A 22,051-nucleotide genomic window follows, 5' to 3' on the forward strand; every position below is an offset into this window, starting at 1 on the left:
GCCTAAATAAAGTTTGTTGGAAACAATCACCCTAATTTACTTATTGTCTATGGTGGTTTTCTCCCTATAACAGCAGAGTTGAGTAGCTGCAACAAAGAGTGCATGGCTCCCAAAGCCTAAAATAGTTCTATGTGGCCCTTGATGGAAAAAGGTTGCTAACTCCAACTCTGTTAAACTAATATCTTGCCTGGACGAAACCAGAACTGCAAAAGCAAATTCTTGGTTCTTCAACTTTAATATATAAAAGTGAAATTACTTTAAAGTATTCTACACATATAATTGTAGCAAGGTTAATATAAACAGGTATGGTAATATACAATACAGACTATTGTCATTGGTGAAAGTTTCCATGAAGTCTAGCAGCATACTTGCCACAGTGTAGATATTAAAGAGCTAGCTCTTGACTTCAATTAGTAACAATCTAAGTAACATGGCTATCTCACTGCGATTTGTAGAAAAACTATCCACTTTTCAACAGGTAGCTGCTTATTTTTAAAATAATCTTGCCTTACACATAAACTGTGATATTAGATTAGGCACTCCAAAAATTAGAGCGGTTAAGAAGCATTCTTTAAACCAGATTTAATATTCCACGGACACTAGGAGTATCACAAACCACCTATATATGGAACTTTATTACATTATTAAATAGCTGGCTGCAGTATCAAAGGCCTTCATGTCCAGAGACAGGAGCGGCCTCTGGAAAAACCCATATTGTGTATATTCTTATCATTCATCTCTACCATGAAAGGTACATTAACTTAATGCCATCGAATTTACTAAAGGAATCCCCTCCCTATGAAAAAAGTTTTTTATTAATGGAAGCTAAGATTGCTAACAGCAAACCAAATCCAGTTCCTTCTTCTGCATTTTGCTTTGTAATGCCAACCACAAAACCCTCCACACTTGTTTACTGAACGTGCATAATTCACTATTAGCATCATTTAAAATAACCCCCCAATTTGGTGGGCAAATTAATCACGTGTTTACAGATTTTAAAAATTATCTGGTTTCACAAGTACTTTCCATTTAGAGGCGAGGGACATTAAAATCCGAAAAATAAAGACTCTGAAGCAGGCAGGCTGTGCTCCCTCTGTGGGCTCCAACGCCTGTGTATTTCCGATCCCTCATACGCAGGCCTATCACTTCCCTATTTCACTGCGACTTAGTTCCGTGGTCTTAGAACATTCGCCAAGGAACTAAAGACGCAACTTCAAGGCAAGTAGACCCTACGCCTAACACTCCTGTTTACATTCTCCATTTTCCATCGAGGTGAAGAAAACACACGATCGTATCTAGCAAGTATGAACAGTGACAGCATGGTTTCCCTCGTCGCACCCCACGACAACCTGTGAGACGAGCGGGCGGGGCCGGGCGGCTCGGCTCCGTCCCGACCCCGGGTCCCCTCACAAGTCCAGAAGCCTGACACCCAGGGAGGGGCAGGCGCTCGGTCTCCACAGCGCGACTCCTGACACTGCCGGCGGCCGCCCCGGGCAGCTTTGCTAAGCCGGACACTGCTGTCCCAGGACGGTCGGGCGGCGGAAGGCACCGAGCGAGGGGGCCCAACCCGGGGCCGAAGGAGTCCCGAGCAGCAGGAGCTCGCCAGGGGCAGGAGCAGCCCGGGTCACCAGCTCCTCGGGTCGGCCAGGGAGCCCGGGGGGTGGGGGAAGCGAGCCGCGAGTGGTCCCGGCTTGGCCCGAGACGGAGGCTGGAGGCCCCAGCAGCCACGGCGCGGGACCCGGCACCTACGTGGTCGGCGTTGCTGTTGGCGCTGTGGAAACACACAGCGCTGAAGGTGTAGCCCGAAATGGAAGCCGCCATGATGGAAATCTCCAACTCCCCCATCATGCCCCGCGGAGGGCACACAGCCTTCCGGCGGGCCCCGCCCATTGGCATCCTGGGAAATGAAGTCTTCGGCGGGTGAGGCCAGGTGGCCGAAGCGCCCCGGAACGAGGGCTGAGAAGGGCAGGTTGGCGCGATCAGAACGACTCCCGCACTGTACCTTCCGGTGGGTCTCGCACCCGGCACATCCCAGGCATTGCCTCCTCTGGATAGCCCTTGATAGTTACGCAAACCTTTTCTTTCCTTTTGCAAATAAAACTATTAGTGTTAAAGGCGAACATTTGCCGCACTCAATGGAGGATGAAAGGAGTCAGATGACTCAGGCAATTGTGTGGTTTTGGGTGTGATACAGAAGTAAGATGATTTCCAGTTCCACATGACCACTCTGGCTGCAACGTCAAGAACACAGGGCCAGGGGAGAGAGAAGGCAGCATTACCGGGGTCCAGACGCTGATGTCGGTGGCTTGGGGTGCTTGGAACTGAAACAGCCGCAGCAGTAAAGGTAGTAAGCAATTGGATTCTGGGTACAAAGAACACACATTTAATGAAAACTGACGGAAAGAGGATAAACACATAAGTAATACATAAAAGTGGAAATAAACTATAACAACGTTAGGAAACGCAGGGGACGAATTAAACTTTCTAATCATTATTCTTCAATTATTCAGTCTTTCTGGCCCAAAACTGGGCTCTTCATCTCCCACAAAACTCCTTCTACCACACTCTCTCCAAGCTCAGCAAACAGAACTGTTTTCTGACAGTTGCCGAGGACAACCTTGGAATCATTCTTGACACCCGTCCTTGGTTAGCAGTCTTCAAAATAGACCAAATACTCAGACGCTGTTGCAATGGCCCCAGTGAGCTGTGAGCCTGAGTGACCCAAAGGAAGGTAGAGTGGTGGCGACAGGACTGAAAACTGCCCCTGGGCCAAGAGCCCAGAGGAGACCAGGAGGAGCTGTGCAGGGAGAGTGAGGGAAGGACAGGACGACGCTCTGCCTCGGGTGTCTGTGGGACGGTCAGAGGCCACCTGAATATAGAACACGGAGGAGAGAGGGTCGGGAAGTATGGGGGCTGACGGAGAAGGATGTGCGAGGCAGTTGGGTTTTGAACAGATTAAATTTAACGTAACGAGGAACATCTAGGCATCTGCAGTAGAAGTGTGGAGCTGAGGGTAGAGGATGGAATTGGAAGTTGCCAATAAGAACGATAACTAACATTTACTGAGCACTGATTATACGTCAGGCTCTGTTCTAAGTTCTTTACACGTACAGTGGGTTAACTTATTGAATCTTCCTAAGAACCCTTTAAAGTAGACACGTTTTTAAACTCATTTTGTGGCTTTAAACTCATTTTTAGACGCATTGCATGGCTCAAACTCCATCAAGCACATAAGATTTTACAGAATTATTTAATCTCTACAGCTGTTCTATTCCATAGTCACTATTATTATCCTTGTTATAAGGATGGGCAAACTGAGGCCCTGAGAAGTTAAGGATTTTGCCCATAGTCACATATAGTAAGGCCAGGGCTCAACACCTGGCCGTCCAACTTGTGACAGGTGCCTAGCTCCCTTTTTCAAAGGCTCACTTAAGAGCAGGTGGTACTGGGGAGAAAGGGAGGGTTTTCAAGAAGGGTATGCTAAGTGGTATTGACAGCTACAGAGGATCAAAGGAGGTAAAGCCTGGAATTTGACTCTTGGTTTACCAACTGGGAAGCCGTTGAGAACCCTTGAAAGCACAGTTTCAGAGAAGCTGTCGGTGAGCAGGGTTCCGGGCTGCAGGAATTAATAGAGTGAGGAGGAGACAGGCAACCCAGAGTACTTGCAGAGCCTCCCTCCTGCCTCATGTTAAGGGGCGCCCGGCAGGAGAGAGTGTGACCCTTGGCACATCTTGGTTTCTCCCTGGTGATGGGCAGCTGTGCTAGGCCTGAGCTTCTCCACCCCCACCAAGAATTCGTTGCCCTGGGTGATCAGAGGTGGTGTTCCACACAGCCTTTAGGACTAAACAGCCAGAGTAATCCTGGAGCCAGAGAAGGAACTCTGTATAAACCGTGAGTTTTTCCAGGGCTCGATACCAACAAGTGTTTATAGCATTCATCACACACAGCAAAAACAACTTATGTGTTGGCAAGACATCAGATTGCAGACAGCCTTATCTTTCATGGGTGCCTCTTAATTATAACCTAAAACTTTTTAAGTCCCACTCAGTCACATCCAAACTTGCTTTCTCCAGCATCTAGAGTCTAGAAATGATGAAAACAACCAGGGCAGCACTAATTGGCTATGGCATCCGGCGGTTTTATTGCTCTGTAATAAGGTTACTTACTCTCTTTCGTGGGTTCTTTAATCACTGTACACACGGACTCCCATCTGTCTTTTACTGTATTTTACTGCTGGTGGTTGCCTGACGATCTGGAATGTTTTGTATAGGAGGAGATGCACATTCAGTCCTAGTCCTAATTTGGATTTCTGGGAGCTGGAAAGGCAACTGTTGATGTCCTTAAGCTCCAGGGGCTGTTCCTGGGCTTCTGTCCACCCAGCCAACAGAAACGTGGCCTAGGAAACATTCCTTTTGGCTGGAAGACAACCTTGCTAGGGGCCTTTGAGATCCTTGCCTAGGACATTGGCTCCCCAATCTTTCATTGCTGCTCCAGATACCCCCTCGCCCCAAGACCTTTGGGGGCATAAGATCTCTTCCGTTGTCCTGCAGACTTCCAACTGCAGTCAGACAAAGAGGCAGAGAGAGGAATTTCAGGTTCACTGGTTGGCAGCAATCTTGTACAACATGTCACCATCTATTTCGGGCGCGGTACAGGTAAGGAAACTGACGCACACAGAGGTTAGGAGTGTTAGGGCCAGATGCCCGGTGAGGGGCGGAGGTGACAGTCATCCCGGCATCTTAATTTACTCAGCACTCTTTCTTCCGCGACACTCTGATCCCCGTGATTGGCGTATTTGGGGGGTGGGCGTGGGGTCGTAGGGCATTCGTTCCTTTGGGCACACATTCCCAAGGCCCCTAGTGACGTCAAGTCGGAAGAGGCAGAATGTTAGTTACAAGGCGGAATCCCAGCCACAAATGGAATTAGACGGAAGCCAAATGCTTCACAGATCTGCTCACGACGTGGAGAGATCAGGTGATTGTGCGTTTGGGTTGAGCAGGGTCGGCTTCAGGTTTTCAGTGTGGCTTCTCCACCGCCAGTCTTTTTTCCAAAATGCAATTCCTTACTAACAGTCTCCAAATATAGTGGCGCTTAGGCAGGCACGTCGAGGTAGGGGGTGCATCTGACGCTGGCCGGGGGGGCGGGGGAGGGAGGCGAAGTCTAGCCCGGCCCCTGCCTGCGTTTGGGGACCGGGAGTAGAACGAAAGCGGAGCCCCGACCCCTCGCGGGCCGGGAGCAGTAGAGAGGGCGCCCTCCCACTGCCTAGAGGCGCCAACACATACGTCCGCTCTGCCCGCGCGCCACGTCTCTGTGGCAGCCCAACGGCAGTGTGGGGAGACGAGTGGGGAGACGAGCGGGATGAGCGGGGGCAATGGAATCACCGGCGGCGGCGGCGGCAGTGCCGAGCACACGGTGTGGTGCGGAGGGGTCAGTCCCAGAGGGGATGGCTTCGATGGATTCGCCCCGTCTCCGCTGGGGACCCGAGAGCAGTGAGTGTGACGCGGCCCTGACTGGGGCCTTGGGTAGGGGACCGAGGGATGGGGCCCCGGGGGTCCCGGAGGATGGGGAGCGCCTTGGAGGCATGGCGGGAGGAAGCCTAACGGGCCGTCTTGGACGAATGTAAGGGATATTGGAGAGGTGGAATCCGAGGGGCCGCCCTTGGGGCCCTTAAGAGGCATTTCAAGGGGTTGATACTGTCTAAGGGACTCGTGGGTCTCAGGACCGGCTCCGAAGATCTTGCGGGGGCCCTTGAGGGTCCTGAACCTCCGGGGCACCCTTGGGCGAAGGGGGGAGGACGGGGCTCACGAATCGGGCTGCTGGGCGAGGGGAAGAGGTGAGGGCAGAACTGCTAGGCCGGGGCGCTGAAAAGGCTTAGGAGACGCGGCAGGGACGTGGGAGCTGGAAGGGGTGGGGGTGCAGGATGACGTGAGGAGGGCATCTCGGGGTCGGAGAAAGTGATCTGACCTAAAACAGATGCTCAGCAATTACTTAATGAATGAATCGGTGAGTGAATGAATGACTGTGGGGAAAGGTAAGGATGAGAGGTAACTTGGAGAGGTGAGAGGGAGAAGGGATCCTAGAAAGATGGAGTAGGAAGAGGAGGCAAATGATGGGGGAGGGAGAACTGGACTGAAAAGGAGTAAGAGTAAATCTTAAACTGAAAACTTAGGTAACCGTGAAGCAGAGCTTAGCTTTGGTGAGTTTCGTTGTGCGTAACCACTGTATTGGTAGAAAATCCTTGTTTGCACATTTTAAACTGAAATGTGCTGTGTGATACTCTGCCTGTACAGTCAAGTTTCAGACTTGTGTTTGGGACTAAAGAGTACTTGAATAAATACTTCTTTGTATTTTTTTAAGCTAAAACAGTGTTTTTATGTGTCAGGTATTGTTCCTAAGCGCTTTACGAGGTGTGATCAAAAACTATGGTGAATGTTTAAATTAAAAAAATTATTACATTAAAAGACATATTACCATTAATCCCCCTTAAAACACTCCCCCTTGCTTTGAACACACTTATCGCATCGTTCTTGCCAATTTCTGAAGCAATTCTGGAAGTCCTCTTTCATGAGTGTCTTTATGAGCATTTAAGAAACGATGTGCTTAGAAAAGGGCCTGAGAAATGAGCAAACCGGTTCATCCTCCATCATAACGCTTCATGTCACACATCGCTTATTAGGTAGGGCGATTTCTGTCAAATAAAAACATTACGGTGTGTCCTCATTTACCTTGTTCATCGGATCTGGGATCTGACACCGTGTGACTTCTGGCTCTTCACCAAAGTCAAAACGACCATGAAAGAAGAGTTTTGAATCGATTTAGGATGTCTAGGCAGCCACAACAGCGCAACTAAAAACACTCATGAAAGAGGACGTCCAGAACTGCTTCAGAAAGTGGCAAGAATGATGGAATAAGTGTGTTCGAAGCAAGGAGGAGTATTTTGAGGGGGATTAATAGCAATGTGTCTGTTACTGTAATAAATTTTTTAAAAATTTAAACATTCACTGTATTTTGTGATCACAATTTGTACGTGTGTAAACTTACTCTGCTTGTCCATAGCTTTCAGTTTTTCAACACAAAGATGTTAAAGATTGAGCTATGTGCACTTATTGATAACACTAACAATGTTTTAAACATATGTCAGATATCTCTGTAATGTGTTAGAAATATACATCTAATTCATAATACAGTTTAAGTACAGAATCTTGCTTTGCATTTGATTGTAGTTGGGATGCTGTCTATGAGAGAGAACTGCACGCTTTTCAAGAGTATGGAGATGAAGGAGAAATCTGGTGAGTTACAAAAAATAGTGCAATTATGAGCCAGAAGATTGTGTGTGTGTGTGTGTGTGTGTGTGTGTGTGTGTGTCTTTTAAGTGCTTATCCCAGAGAAAGACAGCCTGAAAATCTTGGGAACCTTGGACTGATTCTGGCTTTAGTGGGTAGATTTAAAGAATCTCTCACTTTTCTCTCTTAATGGCTCAGATTTAAATTTGACGATAGTATTAGGAAATTACTCTTATTCTATAATTTGTTTTTTGAATAAGCAATAAAATTTTCAGCAACCAATTGTACAAGTGTTAATGCTGGTGTACAGAAACATTAATAAGTAATATACTGACCTTATCTATTCTGTTCTACTCTTGGGTGTGTTTTTTCCCTAAATAATAGTAGAGATGAAGCTTAAGCTGTCACAGATACTTGTTATTACTTTCCAAAAAAGAGGTAATTGAGCATATTGAATAATCTGTTTAAATGGTATATAGTTGTAACCTTTGCTCTGTATCCCTCTGTTATTTGATTGTTTCTTTGTTTCTAATAGGTTTGGAGAAGAGAGTATGAATCGACTAATAAGGTGGATGCAGAAACACGAGATTCCGTTGGATGCTTCAGTACTTGATATTGGAACTGGAAATGGTGTTTTCCTGGTTGAACTTGTTGGTACTTTTAGTATTCATGTGTTAGAGCCAAATTTTAAAAACTTGCAATCAAGGATACTAAGCCTCTGAATCTAAAGTAGTAAATCAGTCATATCACTTACTTGGAGAAGTCACAGGGTACAAAAGGGAGGCTGCATGAATTGTGAGAAAGAACTGAATGAGAGGCCAGGGGACCCGAGTCCTAGTCTTCCCGCTATAGCCTTGACCTTGAGCAAACCACCTAATTTTTCTGGGCTTCAATTCTTCCCTAAAGATTTTGACTAGGTGATTTCTGTTGGTTTCTTCTGGCTCAAAACTCCAGAAATCTGTGTATAAAAGGAAAATGACTTTTTGCACTTCTAGTAGGTCATATATACATTTTCTTAGGAGCTTATGGTTTGAAAAGAGCATTTGCCCATGGAACTGAGTTTTGGTACAGGTTCTATCACTGGCCATCCCGTCACTGTTGAGTGCCTATAATGTGTTCATTGCTGTGCTCTGTGCTGTGGAGGAAGTATGAGACTTAGGCCTCATCCTAGACGGTTTTACTGTCTTAATTTGTAAGTGTATATACATAATAGTGAAATTTATTGATTGTCCACTATGTGCCAAGCCTCAGGCACTGGCAACATGAAAATTTAGACCTTGTGCTTGAGCTGTTCAAAGTATCCTAGAAGATGGCCTGACATATGGATCAACAGTTAATGACAGAGCTTGGTGTATGCGATAATAGATACACTGAGTATAGAAAAGGTAGTGATTAACTTGGGAGAAGAGGGATAGGAAAGGGTCTTGGAGGAGCTAATATCCAAGTTGGGTGGGAATTACAAGAGCAGGGTGTGGTGAGTGTGGGTGGGTTGTAAAGTGGGACAGCATTTCAAGCATTGCAAACAGTATCTAAAGGCATGAAGGTTTCAAGCAGCGTAGCATGTACTGGGTCTGTAAGTACTTTGTAAAGTAGAATATAAAGCGTATGTGTGGGATGGACAGAGACGATGATTAAGTTAAAGGTAGGGGCCGCAGCACCACATTGTAGTATGCCATGCCTGCGAGCTTAAGATTGTGCTTTTAGGCTGTCGGGAGCCATGAGAATGTGTCAAGCAGTGGAATTAGAGTAGAAGAATTGGTAATAAACTTTTTTGAAACATGGAAGTATGGTGTATAGTAAAGTGAACAAATCAAAAGAGTGTGGCTCAGTGAGTTATCACAAAGTGCACATACCTATGTAACTATCATCCTGGTCAAGAAGTAGAATATTACAGATTCTTGAAGCTTCCCTTGGACTCCCTACTAATCCTCTCTAAATTACTCCCTCCTTCCTCTCTAAAGGTAATCACTATCCACTAGCCAGTAACCACAGGGAGTTTTAACATCATAGATTCATTTGCCTGTTTTTGAATATGTAAGTGGAAGTCTGTGTGTTCTTTCTGATGTCTTTCACTCAGATCTGTGAGATTCACTTGAGTTGTTACATGTGGCTATAGTTCATTCATTTCCATTGCTGTAGAAGATTGCTTTGCACGATTACACTCGTTTTATTTATTCATTGTATTGTTACCCTGTAGATTCTTTTGGATTTTAATAGTTTTCTTACAGAGACAAATGACCTTTGAGACTAATAGTTTAATTGTAGATTCTTTTAGATTTTTTACATATACTCATATTCACACTGTGAACAGTGGCAGTTTTATTTCTTCCTGTCCAATCCCTTATTACTTTCCCCCTATATTACACTGCCTAGGACCTCCTATAAAATGTTGAAAAGAAGTGGTGACAGAGGCGTCCTTGTTTTATTCCCCGTTTTCAGAGAATGCCTTCAGTATTTCACTGTTAGGTGTGATGTTAGCTTGTACTCCTAAGTCTTATTTGTTTTGTAGATAACTCCATTACTAGATTCTTCTTTGCTGAGAGAGGGGGTAGGGAGAGGGAGGGAGAGTGTTGCTCATGAATCTTGTTTATCAACTGTTTTTCCTGTATTGAGATAATTATATGAAGTTTCTCCTTTAGTCTGTTTATGTTGGTGAGTTACGTTGATCATTTCGAAACTTTAAGTATGTCCCTGGAATAAAACCAACTTCTGTGTATTACTGGATTCCGTTTGTTAGGAGTTTTGCAGCTTTGTCCTTGAGAGGGATTGTCCTGCAATTTTCCTTGTCAAGTTTTGGTATCAGGCTGTGCTGGCATCATTAAATGAGAATCTGTTTTTTCCCGAGTTTACTGACGATTGTTTTTTTTCCTTAATTGTTTGGTAGAATTCACTGGTGAAGCCACCTATATATGAAGTTGCTTATGGGAATTTGTTTTTTTCTTTTTAACGTGAACTTATTAAATGAACTATAATATACATATAGAAAAGTGAGCAGGTCATACATGTTACTTTTACAAAATGAACACCTTTGTGTAACTCAACCTGCTCAAGAAAGAAGACATGATGTCCCCCTGTGTCCCTCCTACTCCTTCTCTTCGAAAGGTAACTGCTGTTCTGACTTTGCTATCATTCATTTGGCTGTTTTTGATATTAGTTGTACTGGTTTCTCATTGTGGTTTTAAGTAGCATTTCCCTAGTGACTGATGATGTTGAGCTCCTTTTATGGTATGTGTTTAGTTGCCATCCGTTTATCTTTTTTGGTGAAATGTGTATTCAAATCTTTTGCCTATTTTTAAATTGGGTTGTTTGTTTACTTATTGTTAAGATTTGAGGATTCTTTATGTATTCCAGATATAAGTTCTTTGTCCGGTATGTGATTTGTAAATGTTTTTTCCTATTCTTTGCCTTGTTTTTTCATTCAACAGTATCTTCTAAAGAGCAGAAGTCCTTGATTTTGATGAAGTCAAATTTATTAACTGTCTCATATGAATTGTGCTTTTAATGTCATATTAAAGAACTCTTTGCCTAACCCAAGGTTACATAGATCCCCTGTATTTTCTTCTGAAATTTTTAAAGTTTTACCTTTAGATGATCTATGATTTCTTTTGAGTTAATTTTTGTATAAGGTTTGAGATATGGGTTGAAATTCCTTTTTTTTTCTTTCATCTGAATGTCGAATTATTCCATCCGTCATTTGTTGAAAAGATTATCCTTTCTAATTACATTGAGTTTTGCCTGTTTTTGACTTGATGTACGTAGTACCATGGTATCATTGGGCATGCACTCTGTTTTTCACCTGGCTTCTTTTTGCTGAACAGGGATTGGTGAGGTTTACCCATGTTCATGTTGTATGTAGCACTAAACTGCTTCATTTCATTGTGGTATAGTATTGGACTGTATGAAAACAACCACCATTCATTCATTTGTTCATTCATTCTCCTGTTGATAGACATTTGAGCTGTTTCCAGTACTGGGGGGTTATGAATTCCGCTGAACAGTTTCTCAAAGTGGTTCTACTAGTTTGCACTCCTACTGGCAGTGTGTGAGAATTCCGGTGGCTCTGCCTCCTTGTCAACACCTGGCCTTGTCAGTTTATGCAATTTCAGTGATTTTGGTCAGTGTGCAGTAGTATCTTGTGGTTTTATTCTCATTTCCCTGATGACTAAAGATGTTGAGCATATTTTCAGATGCTTTTTGGCTACTTGGCTATTCTTTTTTACAAAGTGCCTATTTAAGTTTTTGCCCATTTAAAAACTGGGCTGCTTGTCTTTTTCTGATTTATGGGAGGTCTTTATATTTCTGTATATGTGATCTTTGTATTGCAAATACCTTTCTAGTCTGGGGCTTGTCTTTTCACTTTTGGAGTATTGTCTTTTGATGAACAGAAGTTCTTTAATTTTACTAAAGTTTAATATATCATTTAAAAAAATGATTAGTGCTTTTTGAATATTGTATAGCAAGTCTTTGCCTCCCCAGAGTCATAAAGATATTTTCCTATGTGTGTTTTTTAGAAGCTTTATTGTTTTCCTTTTCACATTTAGGACCCAGTTAATTGTAGTATATGTTGTGAGGTAGAGGTTGGTGTTTATTTTTTCCCTATGAATATCCAGATAACCCAGTACCATTTATTGAAATGTTAATCCTTTCCTCCATTGCATCTCTGTCATGTCCAGTAATGGTATATGTTCAGGTCTGTTTCTGGATCCACTATTCTATTCCTTTGGAGTCAGTTTTACGTTTTTCAAGAAATGTATCCGTTTATCTAAATGTTCAAATTTTATTTGTATGAAGTCCATAATTTCCTGTTAAAATTGAAAAAATTTAACATTGTAAAATTGACTCTTTTTTCATTTTATGAATTTTAACACAGGTAGAGATTTGTGTAATCATTATCACAGTAAGGACGCAGAATAGTTCCCTCCAGAAAACTGTCGTATACCATTCTGTCTGGCCGTACTCTCCCCCAGATGGCTACTGATTAGTTCTCTGTCATTACAGTAGTTTTGTGTTTTTGAGAATGTCCTATAAGACAGAATCATGCAACATAACCTTTTGAGACTGCCGTCTTTTGTCAGCATAATGCTTTTTGAGATTTCATCCATATTTTTGCTTGTATCAATAGTCGTTCCTTTTTATTGCTGAGAAGCATTCTGTTGTATGGCTGGCTATATCAGAGTTTGTTTATCCATTTACTTCTTGGGAGGCTATATGGGTTGTTGCTAGTTTTTGGCTACTATGAATAAAGCTGCTATAAACATTTGTTTACAGTTTTTTATATGAACATATTTAATTTCTCTAGCGTAAATGTATATTTAACTTTATCAGAAACTTGCAAGCCATTTTTCTAAGTGGTTGTTCCATTTTACATCTACATTTTGTGTACATGAACAATGTATGATGGTTCCAGTTGGTTTGTATCCTTGCAGACACTTGGAATTTTCTAATATGGATGTAATGGCATCTAGTCATGGTACATCTTTGTATTTTCCCTCAGGCTAGTGATGTTGAGCATATTTCCATGTACTTACTTGCTACTTGTAGATCTGATCTTGGGTGAAATTTCTGTTTGTCGTTTGCTTATTTTTGGATTGAGTTGTTTGCTTTCTTACCGTTGAATTTTGAGTATTCTTTATATATTCTGAATACAAGTCTTTCTCTGATATGTGATTGCAAATGTTTTCTCCCAGTCTGTAGCTTCTCTTTTCATCCTCTTAACAGATGAAACGTATAATAAAAGTTTGGAGCAAAAGTTGATAATTTTGATGAAGTCCAATTTATTTAGTTTTTCTTTTATGTATTGTGCTTTTGGTGTCATGTCTAATGACACCCTCAAAGTTTGATAGTTTCATTTTTTTGTTTGAATTTATGATTCTTCTTGAATTAATTTTTGAATAAGGTACAGGATTTAGGTTAAGATTTTTTTGTTTTGGATACAGATTTCCATTTGTTCCAATACCATTTATTGAAAAAAACTATCCTTTTTTCATTGAACTGCCTTTTCACCTTTGTCAAAAATCAGATTACCATATTTGTATGAATATTTCTGGGCTCTCTTCTGTTTTATTGATGTCCCTTTGCCAACACCACGCGGTCTTGATTGATGTAGCTTGTTAGTGAATCTGAAAGTTGGGTAGTGTGATTCTTTCATGTCATTAGCACCATGCTGTAACCAACTGAGCTAACCAGCAATCCCTATTCTTTTTAAGGTGTTGTTTTGGCTATTCTAGTTCCTTTACTTTTTCAAATAAATTTTAGAATCAATTTGCCTGTGTTTATAACAGAATCCGTACTGAAACTTTGATTATAATTTAGCTAAATCTATAATTTGAAGAGAATTGACATCTTTACTATCTTGAGTCTTCCAATCCATGAACATGGTATGTCTCTTCATTAGGTGTTCCATGGTATTTTTATCAACATTTTTCAGTTGTCAGCATACAGGTCCTGTACATATTTTTTAGACTTAAACTAATAGATTTCTTTTGGGGGGAAGTATTTTAAATTGTATTGCTTTCTGAAATTCAGTTTCTAATTGTTTATTGCTAGAAATATGGTTGCTTTTTGTGTGTTGCCCTTGTATCCTGCTATTGTACGTTTTATGAGTTCTAGGAGTTTTTGTGGATTTTCTCATGTAAATAATCATGTCATTTGTGAATAGGGGTGGTTTTATTTCTTTCCTTTTTTTTTTTGCCTTTTATTTCTTTTTTTCTTTTTTTTTTTTTTTTTGCTTAATTAAAATAGGTCTTCCAATACAGTGTTTGACTAGAAGTGGTGATAGGTCATTCCTGCCTTGTTCTGATTTTAGGGGATAGAGCTTCAGTTTTTCATCATTAAGTATAATGTCAACTGTAGGACTTTTTTTTTTAGATGCCCTTTATGAGGTTGAAGTATTTCCCTTCTATTTCTAGAATGAATGTTGAATTTTATATTAAAAAAATATTTTTGCATCAATGAATTTAATCATGAGATTTTTCATCTTTAGACTACTAATATAGTGGATTATATTGATTGATTTTTGGATATTGAACCAGCATTGCATTCCTGGACTAAGCTCCATTTGGTCTGTTTATATGTTGCTGGATTCAATTTGTTAATATTTTGTTGAGAACTTTTGCATCTATGTTCTTGAGGGATATTTACATCTGCAGTTTTCCTTTCTTGTACGTCTATTCTGAACATTTCATATAAATAGAATAATACAATATCTAGCCTTTCGTGTCTGGCTTCCTTCACTTAACATATGTTCTCAAAGTTTATCCATATTATAGCATGTATTAATACATTGCTTTTTTTTTTTTTTTGGTCAGATATTCCATTGTATACCTATACCACATTTTGTTTATCCATTCGTCAATGGACATTTAAGTTGTTTCTACTTTTTGACTATTATGAAAAATGCTGCTGTGAAAATTTGTGTACAAGTTTTTTGGGGGATGTATGTTTTCATTTCTCTTGGGTACATACCAGGGTCATATGGTTACCCTTTGTTTAACATTTTGAAGAATTGCTAGGCTGTGTCCTCAGTGGCTGTACCACTATGTATTTCCACCAGTGCTGTATTAGATTTCCAGTTTCTCCATATTCTTACCAACACTTCATTACCTGTCTTTTTTATTATAGCCATCCTAATGGGGGTGAAGTTCAATTTTTTAGTTTGTGAATTTTTTTACTTTTCATGTGTCTATGTCATTAATACATTTGAAGTGAGTTTCTTGTAGCTACTATGTTTCCCCGAAAACAAGACCTTGTTGGACCATCAGCTCTACTGCGTCTTTTGGAGCAAAAATTAATATAAGACCTGGTCTTATTTACTATAATATAAGACTGGGTATAATACAATATAATATAATATAATATAATATAATATAATATAATATAATATAATATAATATAATATAATATAATATCATTAATATAATATCAGGTCTTATATTAATTTTTGCTCCAAAAGATGCATTAGAGCTGATTGTCCGGCTAGGTCTTATTTTTGGGGAAACATGATAGCATATAGTTGGGTCATATTTTTTATCCATACGTTTATTGGTATATTTAGAACATTTACATTTAATGTAATTATTGATACGTTTGGATTTAGGTCTACCATTTTATTGTTTTCTCTTTGTTACCTCTGTTTTTCATTTTTCCTTCTGTTTTTCATTCTTCCTTCTCCTTTCCTGCTTCTTTTGGTTTATTTGAATATTTTTTCGTATTACATTTTAGTTAGATATATCTATTTATATGTATGTCTTTATGTAGCTTCTTTAGTGGTTGCTGTAAGGATTTGACTATATCTGTTCGTATGGCTTTTTTATTGGTTGCTGCACAGATTACAATATACATACCTTTCACAATCTACTTAGAATCAGTGTTTTACTGTTTCAAGTGGAGTGTTGAAAACCTTACCACATATCATTTTTTTATAACTTCACCCCTTTATATTGCAGTTATCTGAATTACCTTTATGTATATTGAAAATCCTACCAGATAATGCTATAATTTTCCCATTTATTTATAATTTTTATTTTTTTATATTAGTTTCAGGTGTATAAAACATGATTGGACATTTGCACCCCTCAGGAAGTGATAATCTTCCCCAAGTCTACTAGCCCTCTGACATCGTAATGGCTATTACAGTACCATTGACTCTATTCCCCATGCTGTACTTTATTTACGTCTTGTGAATATATACAGAGGGTGCCAAAAAAAAAATGTATGCACATTTTAATAAAGAAAAATTATATTAAAATTATAATACTCAATATACTGATAACAAAAAATGAATACAAGTCACGTTTGACTTCTACAATTACAAGAGGCGCTCGACGTGGTTCCCATCAGCATCTAGACACTTCTGATAATGGTGAACTACTGCTTGAACAATGTTGACCAAAATGTCTACTTGTATACATTTTTTTGGCACCCCCGCTATATATACATATATATTTAATTATAGTTGACATTCAATATTATTCTATGTCAGCTTCAGGTGTAAAGCGCAGTGGTCAGACATCTATTTAACCTATAAAGTGATCTCCCTGATAAATCCAGTACCCATCTGGTACCCTACATGATCTTTACAACATTATTGGTTACTATATCACCCATGCTGTACCTTACAACCCCCTGACTATTTTGTGACTACCAATTTGTACTTTCTAATCCCTTCACCTTCTCCCTTATCCTCCAACCCACCCTCCCATCTAGCAACCATCAGTTTTTTCTCTGTATCTCTGAGTCTGTTTCTGTTTTGTTTGTTCGTTTATTCTTTAGATTCCATATGTAACTGAGATCTTATGGTATTTGTCTTTCTCAGTCTGACTTATTTCACTTAGCGTAATATCCTCTAGGTCCATCCATGTTGTTGCAAATGGTAAGATTTTGTTCTTTCTTATGGCAGAGTAATACACCATTGTATAAATGTACCACAATTTCTTTATCCAGTTGTTTATTGATGGGCATTTCGGTTGTTTCCATATCTTGGCTATTGTGAATAGTACTGCAATAAACATAGGGGTGCATGTATTTTTTTGAATTAGTGTTTTGGATTTTTTTGGATAAATACCCAGGAGTGGAATTGCTGGGTCATAAGGTAGTTCTAGTTTTAATTTTTTAAGGAACCTCCATACTGTTTTTCATAGTAGCTGCTCCTTTGTGATCCTACCAACAGTGCAAGAGGGTTCCCTTTTCTCCACATCCTCGGCAGCGCTTGTTGTTTGTTGATTTATTGATGATAGCCATTGTGACCTGGGTGAGGTGGTATCTCATTTCAGTTTTTATTTGCATTTCTCTAATGATTAGTGACACTGAGCGTCTTTTCATATGTCTATTGGCCATCTGTATGTTCTCTTTAGAGAAATGTCTCTTCATGTCCTCCACCCATTTTTTAATTGAGTTTGCTTTTTTTTGGTGTTGACTTGTATGAGTTTTTAAATAAATTTTGGATATTAACCCGTTATCAGATGTATCATTGGCAAATATCTTCTTCCATTTAGTAGGATGTCTTTTTGTTTTGTTGATGGTTTCCTTTGTTGTGAAAACTTTTTAGTTTGATGTAGTTATAATTTTTCCTTTTAAACATTAAACATATTTTAAAGAACTCAGTTGCAGAATAATAGTTAATTGCATTCAACCCACATATTTACTTTTGCTGTTCTTGCTTTATTCCTGATCTTCCAACTTTGTTTTTGATATTATTGCCCTTATGTCTAAATAATTTTTTTTAGGAATCATTTTAGAGAAGATTTCTTGGCCAGAAATTTTCTTAGTATTACAATATCTTTATTTTGCTTTTATTCTTAAGGAATGTGTTTTGGAGAATATAGAATTCTTTAATTAACTGTTCTTTTCTTTCAGTACTTTAAAAATGTTATGTCACTTCTTTCTGACCTCCATCCATGGTTTCTGATGAGAAATCTGCAATCATTTGAATTGTTGTGTTTCTATTAAGTAATGCATTATTTTTCTGGATACTTTCAAGATTTTTTTCTGTGTCTTAGTTTTTAGCAGTTGCTTATGGTATGCTGCTGCTTGGATTTCTTTGTGGTTATCCTATTGGGGGTTCACTGAACTTTTTGAATCTGAAAATTTAGGTCTTTTGTCAAATTTGGGATGTTTCCAGCCTTTATTTCTTCAAAATTATTTTCTGTACCATTCTGTTTTTTTTCCTTTTAGGAGTCTGCAGACATCAGTGTTAGACCCTTTTGTATTATTCCATAGGTCCCTGAAGCTCTGTCCATTTCTTTTTCTTCTATTTTTTTCCTCTGTTGATCCGATTTGATAATTTCTATTGATATATCTTCAAGTTCACTGACCTTTCTTACGTTATTTCCATTCTGCTGTTAAGTCTACATATTGCAGTTGGTTGATAATATTTTAAGGCTCTTTTAAGTTCTCCCGCACCTTTTCTTTATTTGCCTTTACGATTTATTTGTGGTAGAGGTAGTTTGAGTCCTAAATCAGATGATCTAATCTCTGTAATATCATTTAAATACTTTCTGTTCCCTGTATTTTCTGTAGGTTGGAATTTAGGTCTAGAATAAGGGTCAGCAAAGTACAGTTTGTGGGTCAAACCTGGGCTTCCCCTGTTTTTGTAAATATTTGTTGGAATACAGCTACACTTACTCATTTACATATGTCTATGGCTTTTTATACGCTGCAGTGACAGAGTTGAGTAGTTTGACAGAGACTGTAACGTATTTATGCTCTGTTTCTTTAAAGAAAAAGTGCTCTGATCCAGAGATTTTTATCAGATTCAGTTTTTTTCAGTTGGTCTTTTGAGGGTAATTTTTCACCTGTATCCCCCACCCCCACTCCTACTCCCTGGATGCTTTTGAGATTTTCTGGTTTTGTTTTTCATCAGATATAATATACTGGTTTTCTTTGTTTTTATCATGCCTTGGCTTGACAGTACTTCTTGAATCTGTAGCTTGGGGTCCTTTGTTGGTATTAGAAAATTCTCAGCCATATGCTATTTTTTCTTCTGCCCTATTCTCATTTTCTCTCCTTTGAAGATTCCTATTATATGTATATTAGATATTATACTTTGTGCTACATAATACCTTTTATATTCCTTACTGTTTTTAATTTTCCATCCTTTTGTCTTTGGGTTTAACAGGGTATTTTCTTCTGACCTTCTAATCCACTAATTCTTTTTCTGTGTCTAACCTGCTATCAAGCCCACCCTTCAACTTCTTCAATTAATTATTACATTTTTCATTTCTGTTATTTGTTTGGTTCTTTTTTATAGTTTTCAGTTCTCTGTCAAAATTGTCCAAATTGTTATTCATTTTAGTTGTTTTAAAATCTGTTAATTATCGTTCTTTTATTTGGGTGTTCTGTGGGTCTTTTTCTAATGTCACTTTTCCCCTTGGTTTTTGGTCGTTTATTGTTTCCTTGAATGTCTGCTATTTCTCACTGATTGCCAGAAACTGAATGTGAAAACTGTTCAGTTTCAGTTTCAAACATTTTGAGGCTTTGGATGATTGTTCTAGAAACCTAAAACACCTATACATAATTTTTATAAGTTCTACTGGAAGAGAAAATAGGCACAGGAGAAGAGAGAATTGGTAAAAGTTAATAGAATCATACTGTGTTCTCTGTGTGATAAAGAAGGAATGGAGGGAAACAGTGAAAAAATGAAGACTTCAGAGAGTAGGGAGACAGCTAAAAGAGTTGGAGTTTGGCATCACAGAAGGGATATTAGACCTTAAGATTAAAAGTAATCAAAGGGAGTAAAATGCTCTGGAAATAATTGGTGTGTTACTTGGGTTTAGATTCAGAATCAGTCACTAAGAGTTGAACAGTCTAGGTGAATCTTGATGGTGTCCGAGTAGGTTCAGTTTTGCAGGAAGTAATCGTTTAGTTCACTGTGAAGGGCAGGAAGGGAATTGCAGGCCACACTGTACTTTGCAACTTCTTTTCTTCTTCAGACTTCTTTTGAAATTATTTTTAGCCTGATTGTTCTGAGACTCTTCAGCCTAGTTGGGGGGGTGGGGTGAAGACCAGAAGTTATCATGCTGTTGCCACAGTCATCACGCACCCTAACGTGGGGCCAAATGGCCAGTAAAGAGCTGGGACTACAGCTTTAGTCTCAAAATTCTTAAATCCAGTGAGCTTTCTTTAACTCTTTAGGGACATTAATACCTGCCCAACCTACCTCATGGGTTTTTTTTGTTGTTGTTGAAGATCTATTGAAATGTATGAAATATTTCAAAAACAAAAAATACTATACAAATGTAAGGTGGTTAATAATCATGTGGCTGTTGGAGTTGCATAATTTATAATTACACTGAAGGAAAAACTTTTAAATCAAGAACTTATTACATATGCATTTAATTTACTCATGTAACTTAATTGTGTTAAGTAAAATTTATGACAGATTTATGTGTAAATTAGAGCATATCGACATCAGAAGTTATACTACATTTTTCTGCTTGAGGGCAGAAACGTGCATAGAAGTATTCTCATTATCTTTGAGAAAATGAATTTCCTTTTGAAAAAGAAATAAAATATTATAAAAGCAAATAAATTGTCACATTGTATAAATTTAAACTTTTAGTTTCTATTTTGATTCTACAATAAAATTTAAACATTGTAGATTATTGGATGGTATAGATTACTTGCTCTATTAAAAAAAATAAATAGTCCCAGTTCTAACAATATTTTATTTCCTAGGCAAAACAGTATATTAAAACTTTTAAAAACTAAAGTATAAAATTATTTCTCTGTCTCTAGGCAAAATTTGGTTTTTCTAATATTACTGGAATTGATTACTCTCCTTCTGCAATCCAGCTTTCTGGAAGTATTATAGAGAAAGAAGGTTTATCTAACATTAAGTTGAAGGTAACTATTTACTGTAACTTATTTTTATTTCTAATAAATGTTACAAAGTTTAAATGTTTCTAAAGTATATTAACTTGCTGACATCATTTGAACTCATATTTAATATTTAAGGATCAATCATAAATAATCCAAAAGGAAACATTTTTAAGTAACTATTAAAATTTTCAGTCTAGTCAGCTTGGGAAAGTTATTTTCTCTTTTTTTTTTTGAGTGCAAGTGGGTTCATTCCCTTCCTCGTCCCCTCTCATATTTGCAAACACACACAAATAATACCTAATTTGGGATTAACTAGATCAAAAAGTTACGAATGCATAAAGTGGTATAATCCACCAAAGATTACTTACTTTTGTGGTCTGGGAGGAGATGATGTCTCTTGCATTTATATTTCTAGTTTAAGCTCCTCTGAATTACATAAAAAACGTGTATTCTGCTTCTGAAACACGTCAAGACTGTTCTTCTCCAGTCTTGACACCTACCGGCTGCCCTCTACCTACCGTAGTCTTGCCCCAGGTCTTCCTTAGCTCACCCTCATCGTTCTGATCTCTGTTCAAACGTTACCTTCTTAGAGAGGCCTGTCCTGACCACCTTTTCCAAAACATTTCTCCGTCAAGTCACTCACTGTCTTCATTATTCTGTTTTTGTTTTCTTAGCACTTTATCTGAAATTATTTAGCTTATTTATTATTTGCTTCTCCCTCTAGAGAATATAAGATATACTCTTATACAGGGACCTTCCCTCTTTTGTTTGCTGGTGTATTCCCAGGGCCTGAAAAGTCCCTGCATGTTATAGGTGTCTACAAAATATTTGTTGAATAAATGTGTACTTTCATACAGGCATTTAGGATAGGAACTTCTCCAATCTTAGCTCTTTAGAGTCATTATTTTGCTTCAGGTATAATAAATACTTCGGTGTGAGGGAGGGGGAAAGCCCGTGTTCCAATATATATAAATGTAAGGTCCACATTTTTAAGTCAAACAGTAAGGGAATTTTAGATAATCCACTATTTATTATTGCTTTATTAAGTTTATATGGATAATCATCAGCTAATTGCTTAATTTTTCAAAGTAGCTTCTCAGAATTAAGTTTATTGGCAAATTATTTTGAATATTTTATGAAATTGAGGCAGCTCACTATTTCGAATGCTTAAAATTTATCAGTAGGTTATTGAAAATGTATGAAATGTTGATGTATGACTTTCAAATTCTAAAGTGAAGGATATTTATAAAGTTAAGTAATTACAGTTTGAACAATCCTTTAATTTCTTAAGCTTTATGCCATTCATTGTACCCCTTAGTTGCCTTGTAAGCTGCTGAGTCAAAGGCAAACAGCTTTTATTTGCCTTGTTTTCTTTAGGTCGCACAGCTTAGTAATATCAGCTAAAATCATCATATTTTCAGTGACCTGAGTGCCAGATAATTTTTGCTGTT

At 38.7% G+C, this 22,051-nt stretch overlaps 2 protein-coding genes across 8 annotated transcripts in view; one reads left to right on the forward strand and one right to left on the reverse strand.

Annotated features, from left to right (window-relative positions):
• ABRAXAS2 (abraxas 2, BRISC complex subunit) overlaps window positions 1-4,531 on the reverse strand; it is a 24,741-nt gene extending 20,210 nt beyond the window's left edge. The window contains exons 1-2 of the mRNA XM_019742161.2: window positions 4,167-4,531; window positions 1,750-2,362 (exon numbers count right to left, since the gene is read on the reverse strand). Of these exons, the coding sequence (XP_019597720.2) occupies window positions 1,750-1,896 (147 nt within the window). The 5' untranslated portion in view covers window positions 1,897-2,362; window positions 4,167-4,531. The remainder of the gene's footprint in view (window positions 1-1,749; window positions 2,363-4,166) is intronic.
• EEF1AKMT2 (EEF1A lysine methyltransferase 2) overlaps window positions 2,326-22,051 on the forward strand; it is a 27,288-nt gene continuing 7,562 nt past the window's right edge. Inside the window, exons 1-4 of one of the 7 annotated variants that reach the window (XM_074338835.1) lie at window positions 2,326-2,344; window positions 7,224-7,289; window positions 7,819-7,933; window positions 20,517-20,624. In XM_074338835.1, the coding sequence (XP_074194936.1) occupies window positions 7,835-7,933; window positions 20,517-20,624 (207 nt within the window). In that variant the 5' untranslated portion in view covers window positions 2,326-2,344; window positions 7,224-7,289; window positions 7,819-7,834. Of the gene's footprint in view, window positions 2,345-4,636; window positions 4,656-4,858; window positions 4,975-5,067; window positions 5,110-5,190; window positions 5,490-7,223; window positions 7,290-7,818; window positions 7,938-10,186; window positions 10,386-20,516; window positions 20,625-22,051 lie in introns of those variants that run through there. The other 6 variants (XM_074338836.1, XM_074338833.1, XM_074338834.1 and 3 more) reach the window with 6 other exon arrangements.

Source organism: Rhinolophus sinicus, linkage group LG07, assembly GCF_036562045.2.
Source record: "Rhinolophus sinicus isolate RSC01 linkage group LG07, ASM3656204v1, whole genome shotgun sequence".
Lineage (NCBI taxonomy): Eukaryota > Metazoa > Chordata > Mammalia > Chiroptera > Rhinolophidae > Rhinolophus > Rhinolophus sinicus.